Here is a 22,947-nt window from a genome sequence, read left to right as displayed (position 1 = left end):
TGAAAATGAAGACTGCTTTGTAGTGTAAGGAATGTAAGAAGAGTTTTGACTAGTTTAACTCATTGTTACAAGAGCATTTATATCAACTTTTAAATTTTGGAATATGTAGATGTGTATTAAATTTTTTTGTGACATTACCTAATGTGTTTTTTAACATTTGAAAACAAATGAGGGAATTCCTTAGTGGTCAGTGGTTAGGACTCTGCGCTTTCACTGCAGGGGACCTCTGGTTGATCCCTGGTTGGGGAACTAGGATCCCTTAAGCCATGCTGTGCAGTTAAAAAAACAAAACAAAAAAGAAAACAAATGGAATAGAAATGAAATGTTTGAGGATAGTGATATTAGTATTTCTTAATCACTATCTCCTCTATTATTCTGTTTCTCTAATTAAAAAAGTTGAGATATAATTGACATTGTGTATTTTATTTTACAATTTTCTACGGTATTTTAGTGAACATCTCCAGTAACAAAACAGGCCATCTGCATTTTCTGTGTAGATTTTTACTTTTTATTATACAGGAATTTGGAATGGTATATTATACTTGCCTATAACCAAGGATATATTTTTAAGAAGCTTATAAGAAGCTTACATGTAAGGAACATTTGCACAGCTACATCTTGATTTATTTCTTCACTTATTCTGTCACATTTATTTCCTATTTATAGTCAAAATAACAGGAACAAATTAGTCACAGAGGGATAATCTAACCAATACAAAAATGTTAGCTTAAAAGAAAACAAATGTTTTAAAGTCATGTTTAGGGGAAAGTCATGATCTTTTTTACTGCATTCTTAAGTTTTCTTGGAGAAGGAAACGGCAGCCCACTCCAGTACTCTTGCCTGGAGAATCCCACGGACGGAGGAGCCTACAGTCCATGGGGTCGCAAAGAGTTGGACATGACTGAGCGACTTCACTTGCACTTTTACTTTAAGTTTTCGAGATTTATTCCCCAATATTATCATAAAATACAAAAAAGTACTTTTCTATTAATATCTGAGAAATTACAGGCTTGTGGCAAGTGAGGCATATTTATATTGGTAGTCAGAAAAGGAATCTAAGTTCTAAAACTGATATAAATTTTAATGTAAAATGAAATTTTGAGATATTTTATGTGGGCACTGTGAGAAGCATTTATAAGAGAATTAAGAAATCCTTTTAGTCTGTTAACAAAGTAACATTTTATAGTGAAATAAAAGGAATTATTTGTGAAATTTATTAAATGCAGTGTGCTGTGTATTTAGAAGAAATACTGTCAGTTTTATCCACAAATCTGCAAATAATAACGCACCCATAGTGACTATATTGTGATTTTCCTTCACAGATATCAAGTTGTGCTAGTTCAACCATAAAAATAATTAATACCTGAAGTCTCAATGTAAAATGGACATTAACAGTGATGACAGATAAATGCAGACGCTTGGAAATCAAACACTAGGTGAAACACTTAAAAGAAAGGTAAGAAAAAAATATAATCTTAAGGCCAAGTGTGCTTTAGTTAGTACAAGTAAGTGACTGAAGTAATTTCTTTTTCAGTGTATTAGGTTTTTCAGAAGCCTAATCTGCCTAACCATCTGCATGACCCTGTTTATCTTAATACTGGTAGGACTCAGCTGTAAGTATCTATTCTGTGAAAATAACAGTTGCAGATCTCCTTGCCTGGCAAATATAATGGATGATGTTTCTACAGCAATCCTTATCCAAATAGGATAGTAACCTGACTGGTTGGAACTTGAAAGAGTACTGAAATGGACGTGCTAGGGAATACTCAGAGACACATCCTAAATTGTGGATCTTCTTTGGTTCTGTTGATTGCTACCATCACCACACACCATACAATACAATGCGTTACCATGTTTGAGAAAGGATTTGAGGGTTGAGTACAAAGGAGTTGGCAGTTGGAATGTGTTATAAGAAGAGTGAAGTTTCAGGTCAAGGGGTTACCTTTTTATAGGCCCATTTTTCACTGTGTACCCTCCTCATGTTAATTTAGAACATTCGTTAATGTAGCATTAAATAATTTCATTTAGACAATTTTCCTATCTTGTGCTTTTCAAGAATTTGCAAGGCATATCTGGGAGAGGTTGCATCTAGAGATACTAAATATTAGCCTTATTCCAGTCTTACTGAACAAAACTGTGCTTTTATTTTTACTATCTGTTGATAGTTTACAATGCTTGATAGTTGCATCAGTTTTTTATTTTTAAAACAACATATTTTTTATGTTTTCAAATTGCAATCCTTTACCAAAAATACTGTCACTTTTAGAATATCTAGTTTTATGTTTATAATAAAGTGACAGTTTCCATCATAAACATTGCCAGTTTCCTCCTTATTTTCAAATGGGCACTCATAATAACCCATTTAGCTAGCTTCTCTGAAAAGGATATTATAATATATTACTATAAAGTAAAATTATAATTAATCAGACTATCCAAGAAATGTATTGTAATTAGGCTAATTAAAATACCTGTCTACTGGGTACCAGAGCCAGAAAATCCTTATTGTTTTTGTTGAAAATCCGTATGCCAAAAATAATAGAAATTTCCGTTTATAAAAAATTTCCCTTTGTAAAGTCCTGTAACACTTCATCACAATTATCATGTATATATAGAAGATTTGGTTGATTCTTTGTTGTACATAACCTAAATTATTTTTGTTGTTCAGTCCTCAGTTTTAAATACTTGAAGGCCAAACTTTGGGAAGGCCTCTAGAATAAGAGTAAGAGATTATAAATTCTGTATGAGAAATTTTATAAAGGGCAGTCTTTGGGTCATCTCAGAACAATATTGCCTTAGACTCTAGAAAAGAACTGAGTCACATTTTGACTCAAAATAATATTGAGTTGTAAAGATTTAGTATATTTCAAACTCTTTTTGGCTTGTTTTTGTTAGTTTCTAAAAATCCTTTTCCAGTTTCTTGTTATCTCTGAGGCTACAAAGTTAATGAGAATTACCAAAGTGTTACTAAAATCTGTTAGCATAAGTTAATTTGCTTCTTTAATTCTTTTTTTTTTATTATTTTATTTTAAAGAAAGGAATTTAGGAAGTTCTAGTATTCTCCATGGCTGAAGCTGAGAGTCTGAAACCCTGATGCTTAAGCTCTATTCTAGATCATAGCTTCAACTCCTTCAGGATATAAGGAAAAGAGATAATATTTCCACAATGATAGATCTTTGGTTGTACAGGTAAGTTGTTTAGTTTTGCAGTAGTGAAGACGACTATAGTTTGTTTGTTTGCTTGTATTTAAGGAGAGGAGACTTGTTATTTTTATATACTTCCTTTGGCGTGTAGAAAATTGTGCAGTCTGGGTAGCTGTTCATAGGAATGTGGAGCTATAGGGAATTGGGTAGGAATGAAATATTTTCCCAACAAGGGATACATGAAATAACTCAAAGTACATTAGAATCTCTAAAGCATTATACGTTTCAGTACTTGAGATATTGGGCAGTATGTGATTCCTTGACTTCTCTATCTCCCTGCTTTTCTTTTTAAGTGTATATACATTCACCTCTGTCTATCTGTATTTGTCTGCTTATCTCTTTCTCTCTCTGTTTCTCTGAAAGGGGAAGAAAGAAGAGATCTCTTTAAACAAGAGGTCAAGATAGTATGTAATAGAATTCCCAGGCTTCAAAGAGACTAATATTAAGAACCTTAAGTTGAATTGCATAGGTGCATCCCCAGGTCTCACTCTCCTTCTTTCAACCTTATAGATACTTTTGACATTGTAGATAATGGTGTAATTGTTCAACTGAAGAAATTTGTCTTAAGAGAATTGTATGACAAGGATAGTTCCTACACCATTATTAAACAGTTCCTATTCCTGTTCTAGACAAATAGAAAAAGAATCTTTAGTGACGCTTCCTATTCCCCTTACTCTTTTAGCCTTTCACTTTGGTTTGTCTATGTGATATCATGACCAGTTTCCTAAAAATTGTTCAGTTAATAAAACTAGATAACTATCAGCTAGAATATTGATATTAATGAAGGATTGCCAGTCCCTCAATTCCCAAAATAAACTGTTCTACTTCAGTAATTATAGTGGAACAAAAGCTTATAGGTAGTGCTTTTGAGATTTCTCTTAAGTAAAGGTGATAGCTGGAGTAGTGTTTCATTAGGTGGAGCATTTTAGTTTCCTTTCAGTTCTTATTGAAGCACTTAAACAGATGTGGTCACAGGGGCTGGAAATTTATTATCTAAAACAAAGCTGATACTATTTCAGAATCCCATAATTAGATTTGAGAATCCTATAATTAGGTTCTATAATTAGATTCAAATTTGGGAGAGGGTAGTTCAACAGTAAACAAACGGGTGAGATATGTGTAATTGTAGGTAGGATTTGGGACTTAATGTGAATGGACGGCTAAAATTTAATTGACTGTCCTTCTCAGGTATGTCCTGAAATAGGGTGAAAACTTATGAGGGTGGGGAAGAGAGGAATTCTAGTGATCGATTATATTCTCTTCCCTCTATTGTAGAAAATGCCATATTCATCAGTTTGTGGGTAATATAGGAAAAACTTCATTCCAGTTGCTAGATTGGATTTTGTCTTTATGAATCTTTTAACTAACAGTTTCCCTCAATTCTAAAACTAGACTGATTAAATTTCCAGTTCTATTTGGGTACTGGCTAATGTTTTCACCATGTCAACTATTTGGTTAACTAACAGGGGTATTTTCTCAGATACTTTGTAAATGAGTTTCTTTTCCTTTAGCAGTTTAATTTTTGGCAGAAGTATTTTGCACTCCAAACCTCTTCACTGAATTTTTTTAGTAACTCTTGTGTTACGCAGCTAAAATGAGGAAGACAACTGGTTTAGTCTATAATACTTTGCAATGCATAGCAAAACAATATTGAGACTTGGTTGAGATAATCAGAGTATTGTTTGTAGTTGAATTTTGCATTCAAGTTTATCAGCTAACTATAGAAAATATGTGTCTTTATAAATTCTTATTCAAAAATAGAAAAGATAATGAAGAAAAAGGTTAACACAGAAGAAAAAAATCATTAGAGGGAAGAATGTTAAAATTTCATTTAACTCTAATCTTCAGAATTTTAATCAACTTAATATCTTAAGTATATGCAATATGTTAATTTCAGGCAAGAGATTTTTATAATCCTCTATTCAGTGCTTCCTTAGCCAAAGTGATCGTGGTTTTATTTATAAGTTTTTATTAGGATCAAATAAAGAACTAAAGGATAAATGGCCTAATTTAGTTTGAAGCTTGGTATATTTTCATAGACTACTGTCTGATGCAGTGGTCTAAGGCAATGCATCTTAACCTAACACATTTAATCACCTGGGAATCTGGTTATAATCAAAAGGTCTAGGGCAGGGCCTGATATTCTGTATTTCTGGCAAGCTTCCAGTAGATGCCCATGGTGCTAGTTCTCAGGCCACTCTGTTTTTTGTTTTTTAAGACTTTTATACTTTACTTTAAGGACAGTAAATATGAATCACCAAATTTCTGTATAAAATACTCTATATTTTAAAAAGCATTTTATTAGATTATAGTTCATTTACAGTGTTGTGTTAGTTTCAGGAGTTTAGGTCCACACTCTGAGTTGCAAGAGTTTGAAGTAGCCCAAGGGTTCATGTCACAAAGCAGTTTTGCTTTAAATGTGGCCCAATAGCATAGGTTTGAGAACTCTAAAATTTGGACTTCATTTTAGTTGTGGATGGAATAAAAAGATTTTGTGGGAACAAAAGAAATGAAAACAGTTTTAATATTTCATGTGTGTAAGTATTTTGATTACTGAAATGGTGAAGAAATAAAATAGGCCCTCATTATCATCATAGTTGGTCTTTTATAATGATATATATATATTTGTTAGTAGTTTTCTTTACTATTAAGAATGGAATTGTTTCATTGATAATGATAAGGCAGAAATTTTGCTTTCAATTTGGATTGGCGTGGAAAGAAAAGGGCTAGGAATGTCTGTTGCAGAATCATTTGAAGTTTTATATGCCCTTGATTGGCATCCATATTTTAAAAAATAAAGATGAACAGTTTTTTTGTATGTGTGTTTATAAAATGTTACTATTGCCAATATTATTTTTGAACCATAAATCATGAATATAATCAAATTTGTATTAAAATACTTGCATTAGATTTTATAAAGTTATGAAATTAAAGTATTATGTTTTCTTTGTTATATTTACACAGGTATTTTAATATTTAAAAATCTATAATCTTCAAATTTGAAAGCTCCAGACATGGGTACATGGAGCAAATGCATTGCTTTTAATATTTTTTAGTTTGTGCTCTTTTGAAACATCATTTGAAGTTTAACTTAAATTATTTGTAATTAAAAGTAGATATTTATGGATCATTCAGTGTTTATTACCTGTGAATAAAGAGAGACTGTAATCTTAATAACAAGATTTTAACTAAAGAGAGTTATACATGAGGTCTGACTAAATGAGTCCCAAAACAGTAAAAATTTGCTTTAAAAAACGTAAAGTTCTGATTGATGTTCCATGTTTATTGTTCACATGATTGCTATGGAATTCTCTGGAACAAATTTTCATGCTTTAATTTTAGGTCCAATTTTTTGAGTCATCTTGTAATTTTGTAATCTAATCTTACAAGATTAAAAAAAAATGTTAATTAAAAATTTAGAAGTATACCATACTCTGAAACAAAACTAAATTGGACCAACTTACGTATTTTACAGGATACTTTTTCACTTTATCAGCAGGCAGGAACAAGAAGACAGTTTCTTTTTTTTTGTATGTGGTAGCATGTTGCCATATCTTCTGTAGTTCCTAATAACCTTTCTAACTGTTATACTACTGAGTTGAGGCAAAGGAGAGACTGTATTTGATTTGTGGGGAGAGGGGGTAGAATGGCATTTGGAGAGTTAAAGGAGAGTGAGCCTGTGGGAAGGCCGGCAAAAGGGAGGAGGGAAGAGGGTCCTGGGCAGCTATGTCCTACACCCATTACTGGCTGCTTTGTCTGTCCATCCTGCACTCCATTGGAAGTTAGGCAGTGAAGTGACAAAGTATGTTTTGAAGGCTAAACAGGTGCAGAAAAATGGAGACTTGGATTCTTAATAGCTTCTTTATTCTGCTTGTTGGGAGAACCTTGGAAAATAATCACTAAATCACTCAGTTTATCAAGATGGATAAAACAGGGCAGTATTCTATTTTCTGCTCATTTGTATTATATCAATAGAAACAGCAGAACATCCACACGAACCTGCTCATATCCTCAACATGCGTTAATACTGTGACATACACATATACTCAGGAGTTCAGAGAAGGAAAAAATGGGTTATATGTGTCTTCTTGATTTCTTAAATGTAGTGCATGTTTGGCGGGTGTGCTTCTTTCCCTTTTTCTTCTATCCTCTTTAGAATACTTCCTTTCACTTGCTAATTTGTAGTTCTACTTCTAGAGACTAGGGTGTCTTGACTTTGCTCTGTATTGCTCTTAGCAAGTATTCAGTACAACCTAGGGTTATGATTTCTATCCATCTGCTTAGTTACAGAAAATTCTACTGCAATCCAAATTTTTTAGGTACCATGTAGTTTGTTATCAAAAGATTTGACCTGAAACTCATTTTCGTAAGAGTGAATTAGAAAGAGCAGAGCCTGTCTTTTTACCTCCCAGAAATGTTTTGAGAAAACATGAGAAGTGATTGGGTTAGTTTATGTGATAGCTGTTGTATAAATTTGAGGTTATTATTTTAATAACCAAGGTGAAGTCCTGTCTTTGAGAGGGATCTTTCTGGGCCTTTTGCCCCTGAATATCTGAGAAACAGATACACAGTGAGAAGGGTGAAGAGCTCACTAGCTGCGTGGTTTTGGACATATTACTTAAACTGTATATGCTTCAGTCTCTTCATACATGAAGTATGAGTGATAATAAGTACTTTCTCTTTCTTTCTTTCTTTGGCTCCACCAGGTCTTAGTTGCATGTGGGATCTAGTTCCCTGACCAGGGATCGAACCTGGGCCCCCTGCTTTGGGAGTGCAGAGTCTTAGCCCCTGAATCACCAGGGAAGTCCCAATAAGTACTTATTCTAATTGCTGTTAGACTTAAGTGAGTTAACGTATTTAAAGCATAGAGATCCCTAAAACATAAGTGCCTTATAATTGTTAGCTATTATTAACACTTTTGGAAATGTTAATAAAATAAATTATATCACATTATTTATTAATATTGGCTATACCTGGATTAAAAAGTTATAGTTTTATACTTTTGTTTTAGGATATTAACTATTACCTTTTTCTCATTATTTTGTTTACGTTTTTGAAGGTTTCCCAATGAGTGGATCATGATGACCGTATTGTAGGGACTTGCCATAGTATGGCTGCTTCCCGATCTACTCGTGTTACAAGATCAACAGTGGGGTTAAACGGCTTGGATGAATCTTTTTGTGGTAGAACTTTAAGGAATCGTAGCATTGCTCATCCTGAAGAAATCTCTTCTCATTCTCAAGTACGATCAAGATCACCAAAGAAGAGACCAGAGCCTGTGCAAATTCAGAAAGGAAATAATAATGGAAGAACTACTGATATAAAACAGCAGAATGCTCGAGAGTCATGGGTAAGCCCTAGGAAAAGAGGACTTCCTTCTTCAGAAAAAGATAACATAGAAAGGCAGGCTGTAGAAAATTGTGAGAGAAGGCAAACAGAACCTGTTTCACCAGTTTTAAAAAGAATTAAGCGTTGCCTTAGATCTGAAGCACCAAACAGTTCAGAAGAAGATTCACCTATAAAATCAGACAAGGAGTCAGTAGAACAGAGGCGTACAGTAGTGGACAATGATGCAGATTTTCAAGGGACTAAACGAGCTTGTCGATGTCTTATACTGGATGATTGTGAGAAAAGGGAAATTAAAAAGGTGAATGTAAGTGAGGAAGGGCCACTTGATTCTACAGTAGTTGAAGAAATCACAGGCTATTTGGCTGTCAATGGTGTTGATGACAGTGATTCAGCTGTTATAAACTGTGATGACTGTCAGCCTGATGGGAACACTAAACAAAATAGCACTGGTTCCTATGTGTTGCAGGAGAAATCAGTAGCTGAAAATGGGGATTCGGATACCCACGCTTCAATGTTCCTTGATAGTAGGAAGGAAGACGGTTATATAAACCATAACGTGCCTTGCACAGATTCAGAAGTGCAGGTCAAGTTGGAGGACCACAAAGTAGTAACTGCCTGCCTGCCGGTGGAACATGTTAATCAGCTGACTACTGAGCCAGCTACAGGCCCCTTTTCTGAAATTCATTCATCTTTAAGGGATTCTGAGGAGGAAGTAGATGTGGTGGGAGATAGCAGTGCCTCAAAGGAGCAGTGTAATGAGAGCACCAATAATGCCCTGGACACAAGTCTTGAGAGTATGCCAGTCTCCGGAGAACCAGAACCATCTTCTGTTCTAGACTGTGTTTCGACTCAAATGATGTCTTTATCAGAACCTCAAGAACATCGGTATACTCTGAGAACTTCACCACGGAGGGCAGCCCCTACCAGAGGTAGTCCCACTAAAAACAATTCTCCTTGCAGAGAAAATGGACAATTTGAGGAGAATAATCTCAATCCCAGTGAAACAAATGCAACTGTTAGTGATAATATAAGTGAGTCTCTCACAAATCCTGGTGAAGTTTCTCACAGTGAAAAAGGCGTATGTTGTGACTCTAAAAATTATGGGAGTGAAGGACTAAGTAAGCCATCCTCAGAGGCAAGACTCAATATTGGACATTTGCCATCTGCCAAAGAGAGTGCCAATCCGCACATTACAGAAGAGGAAGATGATGATCCTGATGTTTATTACTTTGAATCAGATCATGTGGCACTGAAACACAACAAAGAGTATGTGTAAATATGGTAACCATGAATTCTGCTTTGTTTATTATTCCCTAAGTTTTTAGTCTCTATTCATAAATGTCTGTAGCATTTTTATTATAGCTAAAATTAATGCTTTTAACTGAAATTTTGGGTTTCACACAATGATATTCTCAACTCTTAAAAAATCTTCAAAAAAAAAAGTAAAATCCAGTTTTATTAGTAGTCTTCTCAATGGCGATGTAATTTTATAGTTTTGAGATTTCACACATCTCAGTTAGACATGTGGAAACATGGTTGATAGTGTTTTACTTATTCATAAGTTTTTTATCATTTGAGTTAATTTATAAAATGGAAACCTCTTTAGTTTTCCCAGTATACTTTGATTTATAGTTATAGAGCATTATGAATTGTATATGCCTTCCATAGAATGTAGAATAATTAATGAGTACATAGACATCATCCAAATAAGGGAAATCTGGCAGGCTGCAAATCTACATTTATCTTAGTTACTTATAATTTCCAGTTAAAACTTTTGATTTAAAAAATGTGCTTTATGCATCATCATTGACTTTTGTGATGTAGAGAAGTATTACTGTCAGTACTGTGACAGCTAACTGTATGTTGTAATTGTCTTATTAGCAAGAGTCAGTCTACTCTATAGTTTACATAAAGCATTTGAGAAAGGGTTTTCCTAATTCTAAATTATAGGGAGACTATCTTAAAATACTATTTGTTCTCAACTTTGTCATAAAGGTACTTTTTAAAATGAAGAATTCACTGTCCAGATTAATCACGGTTTTGCTTAGATTTTCTATACTGTATTCTGGGCAGTAACACAAAAGAATTGGAGCTCACTTTGTCTAAATCAGGAAAGGAACTGTTAACAAAAGTGTTTATCATAAATATGATCAGCAGCAGTAAAAGACAGACATATATATGAGTTAATCAATTTTACTTCTACAGAATAGGCTTTTGAATTATTATCACAACCAGATATCTAGACTGTGTAAAGTACTTATTTAAAGGAACCTTTTTAATATTTTTGTTCTGACAGTTGTCAGAGTCGGCTATATATTGGATGAAAGTTATCAAATCCTGCTTGTAGAATATAATAATCTTTTACCATGCCTTATAAATAGTTTAGATTTGTATTTGATAACATGGTAGTCTTTTAGCATAGATCTCATTTCTGAAAACTTCCTTCTGTTTTCTTTATAAATAGCATTTTAATATTGTGTTCAATAGATCATTTTGTCTGAGCATTTTACTTATTTTGTGGAACTATTAGCATTTTCATATATTTGAAATGTTTGAAGTCCATTGTGAGGTGAAAAAACAATTCATTAAGTGAAGTTTTTTTCAATTTGAGATGAGTTGAGTTCTTACCATTAGTACACATGTATCAGTTTTCAAAAGTAGAGTTGTTTTTCTGCAGGCACTAGGAAACAGTATATGTCTTGTTGAAATACCAAAAACTCAGGAAGTATGCATATTTACAAAATTATACCTATTAATTCTATTTTTTGCTTTTTATTGTTTCTTTGCTAAAAAAAAGTTACTCTTTTATTAAGGTTTAACTGGTTATTAAGATGGAAAGTATTTTCCCACTGAAACATTGTTGCTTTTTTAGTACATGCTCTTCTAGTGATTCTGAAGAATGATGTTCTTATAAAAACAATTATCTAAAGATAGTGGCCATAATATTTGAAGAGTGAGGTGCATATTCTTAAACCTGTGAAAATGAGAGCAATAGGGTTTCATGGGATGCTTAGGAATAGAGTCCTTTGGAATTTGGAGGATAGTTGCTTTATTAGGACAGTGTTCTCAAGTTAAATTAGTGCCTTGTTGGATGATTTTGGGCAAAAGAAATCATTACTTCTAGCTTTTTTGCCTTTTCCAAGATCTTTTGAAAATAGCACCTCTTGACACTTTGGTTTTAACTTTTTCCCCCAAAGGAAGCAAATCAGGAGAATTGCGATGGAGAGGGAGTATCTAGATTAGCATCTTGGTTAAAGATAATCGAAGGAAAATTGGGAGGTGATGCTTGATCATATCATATGTAATCTCTTTCATCCCTGTTCTATGCTTTTTATCTAGAATCAAGTGTTGGTTAGATTAAATATTTTGGTTTTGACTCTTTTTATCCAAATTGTCATTGTTAAAAATAGCATCACGATACCTGTCTAATGCTTTCAATTCTCAAGTAAATTTCTGGCGGTTGGAAAATGTTGTTAAAAGGTACTTTGGGGAAAGAAAAAAAAAAAGACACTGGAATAGATGGATTACTGTCCTCCTGCACATGCAAACTCCACTGGTAGGGAGTGAGTACTCCCTGATAGCCAGTTTAGAAAATATATTATGAATAGAAGACACTGATGTAGTTCTTTATCTGGAGCTAGGAGGCCATAACTCTTATTTATTCAAGTTGCAGTTTTCTGAATTAACATTCATTGATTAACAACCTTCTGGCATTCATCCTATAATTTATCTTGTTTGCAAGGATATCACATATAGGGTCATTAGTCACTTGTAAATGTTTAAAAAGATATTGTATGTCTAAGTCCTAGATTTAGACCCTCTTCATGGCAATTAGGCCGTAAATGCAGATGTTTTGGGTGCTTTCCCTGTTTCCTCTCTAGATACCATCCCTCTTCTCCAGCACATAAGCCCATAGGTGCCTTTATATATTTATTTTTTCAAATGGAGAACTCCACTGTGAGCAAGGGACTAAGGAGTATTTTCTTCTCTGGCAAGATTCCAGCTGTGGATTATTTTAGTAGAATATACCTTAAAGATTACAGGGTAGAAGATCAAAAAGAAATGTACTTTATCTCAAGACACTCTCATCTTCAAGGTTGATAGAGACTGTTAAAGTGGCAGATAATACCTAATGATCCCCTTTTTGGCCTAAATAACCAGACTGAGATCATATGCTTACCTGTGGATTGCCCTTTTGGGGAATTGATTTTTTGGTGATTTTGGATCAGAAGCACTGAAACTGACCTCTAAATTTTGAAATTCTGGTTCTGTGGAGAGTAGATATATAAGATTTTAGGTCCTAGTGTTTATTTTATTTTTTAAGCTTTTTATTTTATATTGGAGTACAGTGATTAACAATGTTGTGATAGTTTCAAATGGTCCTGGGCTTCAATATTCAGAGCTTTCCTTCTAATTCAGTGGAAAATAAATTTTCAAATGATAATGTGATTTGGTCAGTTGCCTCTCAATTCTCATTGTATCAATATAAGAATACTTAAGTAAAATTGTATTTGAAGGGCCTTGGTTAGCTTCAATGCTTTTATAAACAGAAGGTAAAGAATCAGATTTAGTGTTTCTAGATTTTTGAGGTCTTAGAAAAGATTTAGCTTAGTGATAATATTGCTAATGTTTATACTGATTTTTAAGTTTCTAGATAATTAAAGTGTAAGAATGAAACAGTTTTTGCTCTTCTGAGTATTGCTCATGTAGTCTTCAGGTAAGAATCTTATTTTTAAATTATATTAATATTGCAAGAATTACAGTTTCAACCTTGATTCTTGAAAAACATTAATGTATTAAATAATTATGATATGTCCTTCTGTTGCACAGTGCTTGTGAAGAATCAATTGATATTTCATCAGCTTCAGAAGCTACATAGGAAAATCCTCATGAGTTCTTCTAGATTCACTACTTTCTTTGACATTACTTTTATTGTTTGTCAAAGTAATTTCTCTTGAAGGGCCAGAAAACTCCCAAGAATAGGGATGGATTTTGCTTAGAAAGCACTAGAGTTGGTATCCTGCCCTGCATAAAATAATTTTACATTTCATATGTGTTTCATATTTTGTAAAGTAATTCCATCTAGTTTCTCATTTGACAGCCACAACTTGGAAGTAGACAGCAGAGGTGGCAGTATACAGTCTCTATTTCCTAACTCATAGTTAAAGATTTTATGTTATTTACTTAAAGTATGATGAATTCTAGGGAGAAATGAGGTTAGAACTTCAGTCTTTTAATTGATAGTCTGAACTACATTTGGTTTCCTCATCTAATAAGGATTTATCCCATGGACTTTGGGGGTTTCTAGGTTGAGAATGCTCATGGAACAGATCTTGGATACTCAGTTTTCAGAATTTGTTAGCCTAAATTTAAGCTCCATAATTACAGTCATAATTATTTGGTTTTACTTGTCAAGAGAATCAGCTTTATAGGTAAGTAACCTGTTTATTGAATGAAATGCTTTCATGTTCATTGTTTTGAAGAACATTTTGTTAGTGTGTCTGTGAAGGATAGCTACCAGCTACTGAGGAAATAAAACAACAGCTGCAATTTGACTTTACATAGAGGATTTGGATAATTTGCAAAAAATAACCTTGTGGTGGGTGGTTTAGAATGCAATTAGGTGTAAGTCAAAAGTTGTTAGGGAAAACTCGTGGGAAAAGGCCATGGACTATAAGAGCCAAAATGGGCCAGTAGTTTGACATAAAGATTGATGGGAGAAGGGAGATAACTGCCCTAAGTATAAATTATTTTGGTTGTAAGTGGAGTAAGTCATTGACTTGCCAAATACTCAGTGAATTCTTTGTCTTTTCCTTTGAATACCAACATCTTTTATTGCAACTAATGTCAATGGTATCTAAAATGGTATCTGTCTATAATTCAAGTATATTTGTACTCAAATATTATTTAATCTGTTCTTTTTGATTGAGTGTCATCTTTGCTGACGGAGGTTATGTGGTAATACTTTTTCTGGCATCACTGCCGGAATAGGTCTGTTTTCACTTAGGTTAAATGATTTGGGCTTCTTTGCTTTTTTAATGTTTTTATAACATGGCTTCTTTTCATTGTTCTTTTCTAATTTCTCTGGCTTCTTATGCTTTTCCTCTTTTTTAAATTTTTTGTTGAGTTTCATTAATCACTTGTGCTATGATGGTACTTTCCTCTGGTAGCTCAGCCTCCCATTCATTTTGGCTGTTTTTAGCTTTCTTTAAACTTGGAAATAAGAATAACCAAACTTATCAGAACTGTCTCATGATTGTTAACAGACTAAGCAGTTTCTTTTTGAATGAGTAAATAAGCATTAATGAATTTTTTTAAATTGTGTATTTTCTTGTTTGCTTCCTCTGATTTGGAGGCTGTGTCCTATGTAGGTTACCAGGTATCTAAAATTTGAATAAATAATAGTTGTTTCTTTGTATATGATAGTAATCAATAGTAGTGAAACCCATCTAAAGTAATTATCATTTATTTGAGACTAATTGAATCTTAGCTTCTAGCTGCAGGAGCTTTATTTTTGTAATTTTTATAGTAGACTGAAAATGTTGTGTTTTTACATATTAGTAGCCTATACCATGTGTACTGTGTCTGTGATTTGTCATCAGGTATTCTAACATATAGTATTAAGTGGGAAGATCTGTTTTGTGACCTTTCTATTTCTCCTCCCCACTGCTCCCTCTTTCTTTTTTAAAAAAAAAATTAATTTATTTTTAAATTGAAGGATAATTGCTTTACAGAATTTTGTTGTTTTCTGTCAAACATCAGTACCTCCCTCTTTCTTTAGTGGAATCTTTTCTACCACATTTCCTTTTCATTGTGATGGAAAGCTGCTTCTACTTGTCTCTTTAATTTCTGATTTTAATGAGAGGAAATTTGTCAGGTGGTTAGAGGAGAGTGAATAATTTGTTCAGGGTTCTCTCAGTAGACAGAATTCTCTGTAGTGTGTCATGATTTTATTTTCATGTGTCTAGTGATATTTATTTTCATGTGTCTAGTAATATTGTATTGTTTTTGAGGGTCTGGATTTTGTTCTCTTTCTTTAAAAAGTATTGAAATTTGATCTGACAGGCAGTTAATTTTCTTGATGATAAGACTGATCTTGATAGGCTTATATGCTTTTAGCTCTGTTAGGGGAAAGTTCAGGGTAGCCTATGCTCAAGATCAAGTTTAGCCTCACTTCTATGGCATGGCCTTCCTGGTGTCTTACTTAAAAAAGGTCTTTACTCTGGTTAGTTGAAACCCTAATTGACTCTAGCCTTGTGAAAACGTTGGTAGTTACTCTTTGCTTGGTCCTATGGAATATCATATTTTATATGATTAGCTTTATGTTCAACCAAAGACTCTAGGTTTCTGTGTTCCATCTTTTTCTGTTTTGCTGCTGCTTTGGTGCTCTGTCCCACAAATTCCAGCTGCCTTGGCTTGCCCAAACTGTGTTTCCTTATCTTTTTGCTCATCAAGATCCCATCTTTTTCCATGATTCCTCCATGTAGAAAGTGAGTGTGATCCTAGGGCTTTAAATTAGCTCATTTGTTTGCCCTCTCTCACAGGTCATGATTCTGCACTGCCTATTGCCCATTGTCTAATTATTTCTATGTTTTCTCCAGTTTTCTAGTTATGTATAGCAGAAGGGTATTCAGTGTTAGCTACTCTGCCCTGAAAGTCTCTGATTTAATTTTAATACGCATTAGGTCCTTCCCTAGTGTCTCAGATGGTAAAGAATCCGCCTGCAGTTTAGGAGACCTGGGTTCGATCCCTGGGTTGGGAAGATCCCCCGGAGAAGGAAATGGCAACTCACTCCTCCAGAGAAGGAAATGGCAACCCACTCTAGTATTCTTGCCAGGAGAATTCCATGGACAGAGGAGCCTGGAGGGCTATAGTCCATGGGGTTGCAGAGAGTCAGACATGACCGAGCGACTAAGCAGAGCACAGCACATGCATTAGGTATCTTTATGACACTCACCCCAAGCATACAGTTTGACCATTTAGAAATTAAAAATTTATTGATTTATATAATTTTTTTGGTAACATTGGGTCTTGTGGCACACAGGATCTTCTGACACGTGGGCTTAGTTGCTTTGTGGCATGTGGGATCTTAGTTCTCTGACCAGGGATCAAACCCATGTCTCCTGCATTGCAAGGCAGATTCTTAACCACTGGACAAGTCCCTGAAAATTATTTTTTGTTGATGCTCCTTTGACAGTGAGGGCTAGGCTTTAGCTATATGATTAATTAGTTTAAGTAACGTTTTCTAAGACGCTTATGTGAGAGAAATTGGAATAATAACAGTTTGAAGAATGAAGGTAAAAGAAACTTGACAGTGTTTTAGTTGTGTTGATTAGGTGTTGTTATGGTTGAGGCAGAAGTGAAAAAGTGGTTTCTGGTTCCGATATAGCTCAGAAGAATGGGTGGAAGAGAAAGTGACATCCAAGAGCATGCGAGACATTGTTTACTGGGTTTAGAATGGTGACTGTAAATAATTAAGGAATAATGTAATGTATCTGGATTTTAGGTAACTATTTTTCTTAGACATTTTGAATTTTTTTTGCTGGACCAAACTTTTTGTATTATATTTTCAGAAAACCAGGGCTTCCCTGGTGGCTCAGACATTAAAGAATCTACCTGCAATTTGGAAGACTAGGGTTGATCCCTGGGTTGGGACGATCCCCTGGAGAAAGCAATGGCAACTCACTCCAGTATTCTTGCCTGGGAAATCCCATGGACAGAGGAGCCTGGAGGGCTACAGTCCATGGGGTCTCAAAGAGTTGGACACGACTGAGCAACTAATACTTTCAGAAAACCAGGGTGCCCTTTTTATGGCCATCAGTTTAATCCAGTTTCTTGTATGTATTTTTTTCTGAAATAAAATTAAATGTAGAATATTTTGCAGAAATCTGTTTTTCATGGTACTGAATTTTTATCATTTGTATTAAGTTGAAAACCTTTGACTCAGCTCTTTTTTTCATTTGTCTCATGTTATCCTTTCTCTTAATTTTTAAGAGTGTTTTGATCATATTTTAAATGATAAGTCTCAGAATGTATAAGAGCATAAATTGTTTTGCTGTGTTTAAACTTTAGTTAGGGGGAAGGTATCATCCTAGTAGCTTATTGGCAATGAGGGTAGGAAGTGTGAATGAAAAAAGATTGAAATCAGAACCTAAAGTATCTTCTTAATAAACTTCAAAACATAAACGAATGTGAAGAGTCAGGTTAAAGTCAGCAAATACAATATTTTCTGTCTTAACTAGGGTGTTTTTTTAAGCTACCAGACAGGTGATATTTGTTTTTTTTATTTTATATTATTTTTGACTGTACTTCATAGCATGTGAGATCTGGAAACGTGGAGTCTTAACCATGTGACTGCCAGGGAATTCCCAATGTTTGTGTTTTTAAAATGTTAAGTCATTTAATTGTAAAATCTCAGTATTTAAAACTTTCTTTATTTGTAAATTATTTGGAGAAGCTGAGGAGTGCTCCAATCCCCTTCCATTACCATTTTAAACTGGTAGTATGGAACTGGGTAAATGTCTTTAACTTCTGTAGTGGTCAGTTTTCTTATCTATAAAATTGATGTGATTTGATTTCTGTAATTATAGTTATTGTTTCACATACGTCTGTCGTGTGTGTGTGTGTGTGTGTGTGTGTGATTTTGAATTCTCTTTTTCTGCCCTTCCCCTTACTTTTGGCCCTGCTCAGGTTTAGTTGTTTACTTTCTTCTTATTTTGCATGCTCTCTGAGCATTCTCATTGCTGTGAAATTACCGTCTATATATTGATCGATTTCCAAATTTGTATCTCCAGTCAGATTATTCTTGACCTTTGGACCGTTATAAGATACCATTTGCATTTTTCACAATAACTCATTGAAAAATGTCTGAAGTTGAATTAACCATTGTTTCCTCCACACATACTCAATGTTCAACACCATCTTTTTACTTAATTGGTAGGGTCTTTCATTTAGTATGGAAAATGTATTCACATTTTTCTTCAATTATTCTTCACCATACTTTCTCTGCCACCAGTGTTGAGTCAGCTTTATTTGTTATTAATGGTCACTTTCTTAAATGAATGTCACTGTCTTTGCCTAATGGCTGCTCTATTTCACTATTACTCCCATTTTCCTGGTTACCTTCTTCCTCTGTCTGCAAAGGGAGAAGGTTGTCTCAGTTTTAGATATCATATTCTCTGTGAAATCTTTCCTGTCTTCCCATGACTGATTAATTACTCCCTGTGAACTCTCTCATAGGAAATTATTTCCTGTAAACATGTACCATACAGTAAACCTCATGCTGTTTGCGGGATCCATGGTTTTATCGTTGGTTGAAGTATCATTGAAATTTCAAGGCTATCCAGTTTGAAAATGTCAGAAAAAAATTTGGCATGCTTTTCATACAAATTTTTTTATACCATTAGTTTGAAGATTCTGAATTTATAAAGTTAATACTAGTGATGATTTCCCTGTTTTTACTTAAATCTAAACTTTCAATTTTCAAAAGAAAAAATGAATAACCTATACAGTCATTCACATAGGTCACTAAACTTAGGAACTGGGCAAATGGCAGGGTGTGGGGAGTTAAAGGGTGTGTCTCATGATCAGGAATGGTTGACCAAAGTGCTTGGTTAAAATAATGTTTCTACATTATTGTATTATAAAACAGACTTACAAGTTTGGTATGATCAGAATGTTTTATATGGCTTCAGATGTATTTTTACAATCTAGAGTTTTGCCAGTAGGCTTTAAAAAGCATATGAAATGATGAGAATTTGGTTGGGGTTGTCTGTTGAATTGAATGACTTGAAAGAAAATGTGTCTCCTGGTCTATGTGTTTCTGTCTTATTATTTGAAGATATTTATCAGAGGGTATTATCCAACTTTCTCTATGCAAACTAATAATTTTGAGTAGATACTAGAAATAAATATGACAAGACATGTCCTGTGCCTTTGAAGTTATTGTGAAATGATCAGATCTTAGGCAGTTTGCTTATATTTGAGGTGTGTTGCCCATTAAGAATTTGAAATTCTAGCTTGTCTCAGTTATTTGAAACTTCAATGTATTTGCAATTCCAGAATAGAATTCAAACTTTTTAGATGGTTATAGTGGATTATTTCTTAGAATGGGTAATTTCCTAGGTGATCAAGTAACTTTTATAATATTGACCACAATACAACTGCATTCAGCTTCCTATTTAAGAGGGAAAACTCAAGAATTCTTTGGATTTAGGAAAAAGTTACTGAGAGCAAGCTGAAATATCTTCAAGTTTACTACCACAAGAAACCTGAAGTCTTTAGAGGGGGAAAAAACATTATTTGGAAGGCTATAAAATTATGTTTTAAAAAGAATGACACATTCTTTTTAAAATGTCCTATGAAAGCCTTTGTACAGTTCTTCAAAAGGTATTCAGTTTGATACAAATTGAATCAAAGTATTGAATACTTTGAGTTTAATAATTTGAATACAAAGTATTAAAATCCGTAATTAGTAAGAAACCTCTAAGTTATTTAAAACCGGAGGAAAATAAATTCAAGGTAGTCAGAGCTTGTTTTAGTAAAACCTTGTTGGCTTCAGGAATCAGAAATCCATTCAAAGTATGTCAAATAAAAAAGTTTATTTTGAATAAATAGTAGACAGTCATGAATATCCAGGGTGAGAACATAAAGTCTAACCATGGCTCATGTGATTATAACTGTCAATATTCAATATTGTACTCTATTACCTCTGCTTCTCTTTGTGCAGTACAGACTGTGGGTTTTTCTCTTTATAAATGATTTTTTTTGGCATACAATTTTGTCTTCTTTCTCCCATAATTTTATTTTGCACATGGCAGTGACTTCCCACTGTTTGTCCTGGTCCCCACACTATATGATCTTTCTTCTGCATAGTCGCTTCTTAACATTCGCTAAGGAGAAACTGGTTATTGACTCTTTAGTAGATGGACTCTGCTGAGTCACGTTTCTGTCTCTGGCAAAATTCTCACTGGTCAGGGGTGGAATTACTGTGGGGGCCTGTGTGGTGGATCTGGAAGCAGTCTGTGTTGGCATTTTCTTTGTGCAAGGATATGTTTCAGAAAAGAGGTTGGTGCGTTACCTAGGCGGTCAAAACATGCTCATTATGGACCATTTGGTATTTGGGGTTAGATTGTATTCTTGATGAGTTAGGTACCTATAAAATGGGTTATGGGAATTTTCCTACATTACTAGTGGGCCTGTAGAATAAAATGATGCACTGCTGTAGCAATCTCTGTGGCAGTTCATGATATATTAAACATAAAATTACCATATGATCCAGCAGTTCTATTTTTAGATATATACTGAAGATAGTTCTTAAGAACAGGTTTTCAAATAAAAAACTTACACAGATGTTCATGACAGCACTGTTCACTGTAGGAAGAAGGTAGATACAATTCAGATGTCCATAATGTGATGAATGGATTAAAAAATTAGTTTTATCAATACAATGAAATACTGGTCATCTGTAAAAAGGAATGAAGTACTTTTATGTATTACAACATGGATGAATTTTGGAAACATTATTCAAAGTGAAAGAAGCCAGACAGAACAGATCACATATTGTATGATTTTATTTATGTGAAGTATCTAGAATAAGCAAATTCATAGAGATAAAAGGCAGATTAATGGTTGCTAGCAGCTGATTATTGCACAACATTGTGAATTACTAAATGCTGCTTGATTGTATGATTTAAAATGGTTAAGATGTGAATCTTTATTATGTGAATTTTAACACAGTAAAAAAGAATACTAAAAAATAAAGTGTGGATGAGGTATATGCATACCAGAGGATGCTTGAGATAATCTCTTGGGAGATAGGAAGAAAATGCTATTTATATGCTTTTTTTCCCCTAGGGTTCTTTGTTTGTATTTATATAATAAGTATTGTAAAACACATAATTTATAAGTAATTCTACATATATTGGAAGCATGTGCCCACTTTTTATTTTATTTTTACCAGGAGAGGTGGTTGGTACAAAAAATATGAAAATCATTGTTTTTAACAAGGAAAAGTCAATTATTAGTTGTTATTTTTTTTACTTAATGAGGGATTAAAAAAATTTTTTTATTGAAGAATAATTGTTTTACAGAATTTTGTTGTTTTCTGTCAAACCACAACATGAATCAGCCATAGGTATACATATATCCCCTCCCTTTTGAACCTCCCTCCCATCTCCTGCCCCATCCCACCCCTCTAGATTGATTGGGGGATTTTTAAAAGAATATTAGATTCTCTTTTGAAATCAGAGTTATAGAATCCTAATAGATGTTTAGAGAAACTGTTGGCCTCAGCTGATATTCACTTTACAGTGAAAACAAATTGGGTTACTTTTAGCCAAATTGTGGTGATCTATTACAGTTAGACTATTATTCTTAAGAACATCAGAAAGTGTCTTAGGAATTGGAGTGGGTTGCCATTTACTTCTCCAGAGGATCTTCCCAATCCAGGGATCAAACCCGGGTTTCCCATATTATAGGTAGATGCTTTACTGTCTGAGCCACCAGGGAGGTCTGTCTTAAGAATTGGAGACTTGTAAATTTTCTTCATACTGGGAAACTGATGCCAATATTAATGATAGTAAGCTGGGTATTTAGAGAAAAACCAGGGATATGGGGAGAGGAATAATAATTTCTTTAAAGGCAGGAATAAGAAGCATGCCTGGCCAATTAATGAGAATTCTTTAAGAGAAAATTGTTAGTAAGGTAAATATAACTCAGGAATGTATAATGGATGTAGACATTAAAAACCTTTGAGAAGGCTTCATGTTGCAGTTATTTCCTTTTTAATATGTAATTTAAAATATTAGTTAATTTGAAGAGGCATTTGACGTACAGGAATCATGCAGTGGTTATATTAGGTAACGTGACTATAAGGTAGTACTAGTAGTGATTTGCTGAGTTTATGGAAAAAAATAAAAACAAATAGAACATCTTTCACTTTATATATGTTTCAGCTCCTCACTTTACTGGACTCAATCATCATGTGGAAAATATTTTTGGAGTTCAACTTTTATAAGAGCTCACAGAGTATCCTCAGTGGGAATTATTTTTGAAGGATATTTAATTTTTACTTGGTTTCTTAATCAAGTTTGGTACAGAAATACCACATGGAGAAATAAATATTCTTTGTGTCAGAAATGAAATTATAAGTAATGAAACTGACATTCTTCCATTTCCTCACTAACCTGAACCTAATGTGATTAATGAACTTGGCTCTGAAGAATTTCAGAAAAACCATAGACGTTTTGTGTATGCTTCATTTAACACCATCTTCTTTCCTAGATTGTGAGTTTCTTTGAAGGTGGGACCAGGTTTGTTGTGCCTGATGTAGTTTCTCTGCAGTTATTTAATCATCACCATCTTTTCTTAAAGATTCATAATATTTTATGGTATCCCC

General features: G+C 33.8%; 1 protein-coding gene across 8 annotated transcripts in view; it reads left to right on the top strand.

Annotated features, from left to right (window-relative positions):
- The window catches only part of ZZZ3 (zinc finger ZZ-type containing 3), a 121,462-nt gene that overhangs the window by 46,884 nt on the left and 51,631 nt on the right, over window positions 1-22,947 (top strand). For 2 of the 8 annotated variants that reach the window (XM_060410936.1, XM_060410929.1), the window contains exons 5-7: window positions 1,323-1,456; window positions 1,535-1,613; window positions 3,032-3,185. In XM_060410936.1, the coding sequence (XP_060266919.1) occupies window positions 3,163-3,185 (23 nt within the window). In that variant the 5' untranslated portion in view covers window positions 1,323-1,456; window positions 1,535-1,613; window positions 3,032-3,162. Of the gene's footprint in view, window positions 1-1,322; window positions 1,457-1,534; window positions 1,614-3,031; window positions 3,186-8,259; window positions 9,816-22,947 lie in introns of those variants that run through there. The other 6 variants (XM_060410942.1, XM_060410919.1, XM_042249921.2 and 3 more) reach the window with 4 other exon arrangements.

Source organism: Ovis aries, chromosome 1 (assembly GCF_016772045.2).
Source record: "Ovis aries strain OAR_USU_Benz2616 breed Rambouillet chromosome 1, ARS-UI_Ramb_v3.0, whole genome shotgun sequence".
Taxonomy (NCBI): domain Eukaryota; kingdom Metazoa; phylum Chordata; class Mammalia; order Artiodactyla; family Bovidae; genus Ovis; species Ovis aries.
Note: the sequence above shows the minus strand (reverse complement) of the source record. Positions and strands in the feature narration are given on the sequence as shown.